At 47.9% G+C, this 7,701-nt stretch overlaps 1 protein-coding gene across 1 annotated transcript; it reads right to left on the reverse strand.

Annotated features, from left to right (window-relative positions):
* Positions 1-1,415: 1,415 nt before the first annotated feature.
* GLRX (glutaredoxin) lies at positions 1,416-5,916 on the reverse strand. Its single transcript, XM_063957356.1, has 4 exons — positions 5,556-5,916; positions 5,006-5,242; positions 2,626-2,746; positions 1,416-1,562 (listed from the first exon to the last, which is right to left on the reverse strand). Exons 2-3 carry the CDS (start codon positions 5,210-5,212, stop codon positions 2,633-2,635), a joined length of 321 nt encoding a protein of 106 aa, XP_063813426.1. The 5' UTR covers positions 5,213-5,242; positions 5,556-5,916; the 3' UTR covers positions 1,416-1,562; positions 2,626-2,632.
* Positions 5,917-7,701: the final 1,785 nt, after the last annotated feature.

The following is a 7,701-nucleotide window of genomic DNA, read 5'->3' on the forward strand; positions in this document are numbered from 1 at the left end:
CAACACGGATCCCAGGGTGACAGGGGCAGCCCGGCAGCAGTGATGGACTGCCGCAGCTGCCCCTGAACCGGCTCCCGCTCCTCTGCCACTGCTGCCAGGGTAACAGGGACAGCACGGCAGCATTGATGGACTGCTGCAGCTGCCCCTCAACCTCTTCCCACTCCACAGTGCCGCTGCTGCCGGAGATCCTGGGCTGACTGGGTCGTCGACATTGAGGGTAAAGATGTTGACGGACACTGCCGGCCAGTGTCCACCTACTTATCGTTCAGTTGGGGGGAAAGTTCTCCCTACGCCTCAGTGATTGGGAAAATCAAACAGGTTTGATTTTCCCAGCTAGTTGGACCAACCGTTTTTCAGCGTTTGGGAGCAAACGGCTGATAATTGTTTGATTCCACACACTGCCAGATCATCATTCCAACCGTCCCATCTCCATTGTCGGCTGGAACTATTAGATTAATAAAGCTCAGCATGTATATTATATTGCAGTGCTAAGTGATTATGGGGTATATTCAATTGAAGTCGAAAGCTGCCGCCTATTGAAAAGACGTCAGTTTTCAACTTTTTTAGGTCGGAAGGGGGTTCCAACCTATTCAATCTAACCCCAAGTTATTCGACAAGTCGAGGAATTCGACTTGTCGAAAAGCACGTGGATCGGCGGAATAGCTGCCGATCCACGTGCTTGTGTCGAAAACGGTTTTGGCCCCCTTTTCGACCATCTCAATTCGACTTTTAAAAAAGTCGAAGTGAGATGCGGGAGCAGAGACCGGGAGAGTCGCGGGCAGACGGGGGGATAGCAGCACCGGAGTATGTCACAGCCGCCGCTCACAGTAGCGTCCACCCGGCTCCAGCAAGTGACACCTTGCTTGCTGGAGCCGGGTGGACGCTGCCGTGAGCGGCAGCTGTGATGCGGGGACGGGGAGAGACAGGGGGAGACAGGAGAGAGCAGCGGCTGTAGCGCTGCTCTCCACCGTCTGCCCGCGGCTCTCCCCTGTCTCAGCTCCCGCATCTTAATTCAACTTTTTTTAAAGTCGAATTGAGATTACATTGAATAGCCCAGGTCGGCCCATTCCGACAAATGAATGTCGGAATGGATCCGACTTCAGTTGAATATACCCCTATACAATATAGTAATTTTAATAAAATTGTGGTTTGGTTAAATACATGTTTATTTATAATGTGTTATGTTCACTGAACAATCATGTGTCTTTCCCATCAAACACACAAGTTGTTTGATTGTACTCTATTGTTATATAATATCTACATGCTAAGCATTAGCTTTACTCAGTACTTTGGTTACAAATCTCTATGTATGGCTTAAACTGTTCACCACTGAAGGAGATTTTGGTGCTGCATAAATCTTTAATTATAATGATATTTGTCACTTCTGCACAGCAGAGGAAAAATACTTCACAGAATCAAGATAGCAATAGTTTTATTATCTTAGCAAGCAAGGTATCAGACACAATTTTCACTTTAGTGTAAAACGCCTCTTATAAATATTCTGGATGGTGAGGTTCTGCTCGATGGAACATGGAATCGGCTCTGGACTATTGCACAAGTCCCTGAAATTAAACAGAAACAAAATCAGATTGTGAATTAAAGCGCCATTTGTTTGCTGATTTATTCCATATTATAGCAAACTGACTATGTGACGTACAAAAAATCAGATTGTATCAGGTTTGTTTAACAAAGATCATGTATACCAGATAATTGAGTAATATTCTAAACGGAAGATTTAGCAAAGCTTGGACAGTGATCAAGTAGAGAGTGAAAAAGCACCAGCAAAAATGACAGGTGCTGATTGGTTGGTACTTTATCTCTCTCCACTTTATCTCTTTGCATGCTCAAAGTTTTATCTTGTTTTATCAGATTTAAGCAAAACTGTAAACACATTAGAAACACTTTATAAAGAACTTTTGAAAATGAGAAACTTTATTTATGGAGCGATGTGTCCCAGAGATATGTGCTCAGTGATCTAGCACAGACTGCTCAGCACACATCTCAGGACAGGTCTGGGACTCCAGGTCGACAACAAAAAGGTCGACACACCTTAGGTCGACGCCAATTGGACGACATACCTTAGGTCGACAGGAACAAGGTCGACATGGAAAAAGGTCGACATGATTTTTTTTTTTTTTTTTTTTTTGGTGTCGTTTTCTTTGTAGAGTGACCGGGAACCCCAATTAGTGCACCGCTTCGCTCGCCATGCTTCGGGCATGGTGCCTTCGCTCCACTCCGCTCAGATTACCGTTCCAATCGTAGTCCACGTGGATCGTTAAGTATGAAAAGGTTCCGAAAAAGAAAAATTGTGAAAAACTCATGTCGACCTTTTTCCATGTCGACCTTTTGTCCATGTCGACCTAAGGTGTGTCGACCTTTTTGTTGTCGACCTGGAGTCCGGATACCCTCAGGACGCTCAGCACACAGCGTGATGTGTGCTGAGCAAGGGGTGGAAAAACAAAAAATGCTCACTTCACCCAGCGGTGAAGTGAACGATCTGATTAGATTTGGCGTGCATGCAGGACAATCTAGAGTCAACGCTAGCGCCACGCATCGCTATGGGCTATACAAACGGAGCGATGTGTGCTTAATTTCTAAGCAATCTAATCAGAAAGTCAGAATTACCAGTTTGCTACTCCAAGGCTCCAATTGCCACCAGCATTTTATCCAGCTCCCCACTGTCAGCCAGGGGAACAAGGTCAGAACAGCCACCGATACTGTTCTCTCCAATGAATATCCGAGGTACCTAAATATTAAAAAGTAAAGTTTCAGTATCAGATTATTTTGTTGTTCAAGTCACATGCATGTGTAGTGTCACAGGTTACTTTACATTAATGACATTGTATATAGGCCATACTGCAACTGTTGTGCTACTTTCTGAAAGTTTCCAGTCATGTCTGTCTATCCGCTATTTACTTTTGTTGTTATGGATACACTCAGAGCTGCTCCCCAGTAAAAGTATGTCCAGAGAGCAGCAAGAGGGTGAGACAAGTCTGCCTGGTGACACATAATAACTATATACGAGACGCAGTGCCGTAACTTGACGTTTTAGTGCTGTGTGCAAGAAACTGCATCGGCGCCCCCTCCTTATATAAAACAGGGTCAGTGCGCGCCGTAGGCGCGTGCAAAAAATATATGGCTGTGGCCACAAAATAATACAAATTCATATTACGGTGCACAGTACTCTCCACTATTCAAATTACGCAGCACAGTAGCGCCACTACAGCAGGTAGAGCCCCTTTTACACATTACGGCAGACAGCGTCCCCCTTTTTACACATTACGGCGGACGGCGTCCCCATTTTTACACATTACAGCAGACAGACAGAATAGATAGACAGAATACATGATGAATACTTACTCTCTCCCCGCTGGCTCAGGCAGTCAGGCTCCTCGTGAAGCTTCTGACAGATCCCGGGCAGGAGAGGAGGAGGGATGGTGACTCAGGAGCTGCAGCAGCGCACTGTAATTGGTGGCGCCACCGCATGCAGCTGTCCCTCTCCTTCCTTTGACTGTGAATGCTGGGATGAGGGAAGCGCATCCGAGAATTCACAGCAACGGCGGTCAGCCTATGTGGAAAGAGAGGGACAGCTGCATCGGCGCCGCCACCAATTACAGTGCGCTGCTGCGGCTCCCTCCTCCCCCTCCCTCCTCACCTGCCCCCGGAGCTGCTGCTCTCGTCGATCCGGTACACACATGTTACTTGTAATGAGTCAATTTGACTCATTACAGTGCCACTGACTTTAGGGAATGCAGGCAGTTGCGCCCTCAGGGAGGCTGCGCTGTGTGCCAGGCACACCTGGCACACAGTTACGGCCCTGACGAGACGATTCGCCAAATGGCGCAATTCCTGTACTTTAAGTACATATTCCTGAATTACTGTCTTTTGCATCTTGGTCATATTATAGCTACATACAAATTCATATAGGGGCAGGTTCCATAAACACTGTAGCTAACTGTCAGCCCTGAGCTATACTATTAAGTGTCGCTATCCTGCGCTTTCAGTTCTAGAGGGTGCACTTAATGTAGGATGTACACCACATTAAATGCAACCTCTGGGACTTAATGCAGCGTGTAACCCATAAATTCAGGCACGTAACACGGGAACTATGGGTTAACACGTGTGACTAGCGTGTGACTGGACATTACACCTAGAGTTTTCTCCGCAATGTAAAGGTATGTTTGAAGCAAAAGATCATGATACCTGGCACCCAGCATGGTGCCACAACCACTTCCAGTCTTTTGCCAATTTACCCAGCTTGGCGAATGATGCGCACACAGAAGTACATGAAAGGCCAGCGTCAGCAGTCAGGGTAGAGGTGCCCTGTACTTGTCGCAGACATGATACAAATACAATGAATATATCTTGAATTAAAAAGGCTCTGGCAGGGCTCTTGGGGTGATTTGAAGCTAGGTGTACAGTATGTGGACACATCTATATACTGTATAATGCATAGAATGGGTGGGACAAGAGGAACCTACATTGGCTTATGGGCCCTACTCACTGGCCGAGGTGCCCGACGGCCGATACGGCCGACGAGCGACCCGGCGGCGGGGGGGGCAGTGACGGGGGGAGTGAAGCTTCTTCACTCCCCCCGTCACCCGGCTCCATAGACGTGCAGGCAAATATGGACGAGATCGTCCATATTGGCCTGCATGCACAGCCGACAGGAGACCAGCGATGAACGAGCGCGGGGACGCGCATCGTTCATCGCTTAAGTCTCCACACTGAAAGATATGAACGAGATCTCGTTCATTTATGAACGAGATCGTTCATATCTTTCAAAATATCGGCCAGTGTGTAGGGCCCATTATACTGTATTTCCTTCTTTGCTCTATAGCTGAACCACAGGCAGCACAAACGCTGTCTCCCTGATCAGCATTGTTTTATTGCTGGGATGGATATTAGCAGATGACACTGCAGGGTGACAGTGAGTCAGCCCCAGTTCCAGTTAGCACTCAGCAGAAGGGAGCAGCTGCGTTATAGAGCGGGGAATGGAACTCACCGTCCGCTCTCCAGTGATCTGTAAGAGGTAATCCTGGACGCTGCTCACTATATCCAGGGAGGCGATATTAATGAACTCCAGATGTCCCTGCTTAATCTTGTATTTCTGCAGAATCTGCTTGGCCCGGGCACAGTATGGGCAGGAGATTTTCTCAAACACGGTGACTTTGGAAGCGGTCAGCTTACTTTGCACAAACTTCTCAGCCATTGCTGCTCACAGAGGGATCTGTCCTTTGTTCTAATGAACAGGAAAGTAAAGACACGACTTAAATGAGAGAGGGGGAGACCTGAGTTGTGTAACTGAGAGTCCTGGAGGAGGGGCGAGGGCTGAGGGCGTATATGATAGCCTTTCAGCTTAACACTGTCCCTTCCAGGTCCAGGCAAGCCAGCAGTATACATACACAGCTCACAATGCTGCCCTAATACAGCTGAGTCACTCTACGCTGTATGTAAGGATAGGCATTCTGTGGCTCTCTAGTTGTTGTGGAACTATAAATACTAGCATGACCAGCCAAAGCCTAGTGGGGTAGGCTGGACAGGGTCATACTTACAGGTGTGCCGCTGGTGCAGTCACTCAGGCTTCAAGGCCAAGGTGTCGGCACGGTGACGGTTGCTACATAGAAGTTACCCTGATGAGGCACTCTTTTAACTTGTGGAGTTCCTGGAAAGCTGCAGGGTACATCCTTAAAAGCTATCTGCCTGCTCCCAGTGCTTATCTGGCGCTTGCTGTGTGACGTCATGACATCACGGGCACTGATGGACAGGATTATGCCAGTCCAGGACACAGCGGCAACTTGCTATAGGGGATCTGGTCACCACAGTGGCGTTCGCTCTGTGCAGGGTACAGCTCTGTACCCTGCACTGGCATCGGTGCCCGTGATGTAATGACCGAGGCCGGGATTCCAACATGGATCACAATGCCGGTACTGGAATCCCAACTGCCGTCATCCTGGTCATAAGTATGCCGTGCGGGTTTGGGGTGTTATGCTGCGTGAAGGGAGTGTTAGGGATAGGCGGGGGGGGGGGGGGGGGCGGGATGGGGGGTAGGCTGCGGAAAGGTACGGGGTTAGGGTTAGACCACTACTTACCTACCAGGTGTCAGGATCTTGCGCGTGGGATGCTGCTGTCTGTATCCTGACCGCTGGCATTCCAAGCGCCTGGATCCCAATACCATCCTTGCTACAGCACTGATGCTGAACAGGAATGGGTTACCTGGACTTCTGATACAGCAACCTTCTGCCTACTAGAATAATTGTCTGATTTCAGACACATTTTCATATTTCATATTCTGCAATTTAGATTATTGTAGACTGATAGTGATATCTGTGTGAAACTTTGGCATTTTGAATTGTACACAAGCAAATTAAAAATATGCATGTAATTCTGTAAGAAAATGTGTGTGTGTGTGTGTGTGTGTGTGTGTGTGTGTGTGTGTGTGTGTGTGTGTGTGTATACATACATATATATAAAAAATACGAGGCGGCACCATTTTTTCATATAGTGGAGCATACACTACCCTGTTGGATTGCCGGGCATTTGGACTTGATTTTATATATATAAATGAAATAAGGCATCACTCCACAGGCTTGAAAAATTATTAAATGAAGTCCTTTATTCTTACGTCGTTTCGGGGTAAAACCTCGTCGTCAGGAATAAAGGACTTAATTTAATCATTTTTCAAGGCTGTGGAGTGACGCCTTATTTCCTTTATTATATTGGACTTTTTCAAGTTCTAAGGAGGGCACCCCAGCAATTTACCTGTGTTGCACAAATTGATGAGTGCCGGACTACCTGTTCTATATATATATATATATATAGCAAAAAAGGAGATTGACTCACTGATACCGCATACACATCGCAAATGCCGGATCCTACCCGGTAAGACAAACGTGTACTTACCGGGTGGGATCCGGCATTTGCGCTCCTCTGCTGGCTTTCCGACCCGGCAATATACCGGGTCGGTTGCCATAGCAGCGGAGGGAGCAGCAGCAGCAGGGGCGGGGGTGGAGGCGGCGCCGGGAGATGAGCTCATCTCCTGCGCCGCCTCTGCCTATGCTGTGAATGGGAGCCGATTCGCATCGGAACGGCTCCCATTCACACTGCGCCTGACCCGGTAATCAACCCGGTAAGAACCCTTCTTTTTTACCGGGTTGAATTACCGGGTCAGGCGACCAGCTAATTCACAATTGGACCTTTCACATCGCACACGGACCCGTTTCGACACGGCAATATGCCGTGTCGGTACCGGGTTTTCAGTGCGATGTGAAAGGGGTATGACTTATCATGAAATCTCTTAAATCACAAGGCCTAGAATCTTGAAACTTGGGAGGTCATTCCGAGTTGTTCGCTCGCAAGCGGATTTTAGCAGATTTGCTCATGCTAAGCCGCCGCCTACTGGGAGTGAATCTTAGCATCTTAAAATTGCGAACGATGTATTCGCAATATTGCGATTACACACCTCGTAGCAGTTTCTGAGTAGCTCCAGACTTACTCGGCATCTGCGATCATTTCACTGCTTGTCGTTCCTGGTTTGACGTCACAAACACACCCAGCGTTCGCCCAGACACTCCTCCGTTTCTCCGGCCACTCCTGCGTTTTTTCCGGAAACAGTAGCGTTTTTCCCCACACGCCCATAAAACGGCCTGTTTCCGCCCAGTAACACCCATTTCCTGTCAATCACATTACGATCGCCAGAAC

The sequence above is a fragment of the Pseudophryne corroboree genome, chromosome 1 (genome assembly GCF_028390025.1).
Source record: "Pseudophryne corroboree isolate aPseCor3 chromosome 1, aPseCor3.hap2, whole genome shotgun sequence".
Taxonomy (NCBI): domain Eukaryota; kingdom Metazoa; phylum Chordata; class Amphibia; order Anura; family Myobatrachidae; genus Pseudophryne; species Pseudophryne corroboree.

Excerpts from the sequence above, each read along its gene's own strand:
- GLRX (XM_063957356.1), bottom strand. The coding sequence starts at position 5,212 with ATGGCTGAGAAGTTTGTGCAAAGTAAGCTGACCGCTTCCAAAGTCACC. Across the intron at positions 2,747-5,005 it reads AGATCACTGGAGAGCGGACG|GTACCTCGGATATTCATTGG; the intron begins GTGAGTTCCATT and ends TTTAATATTTAG.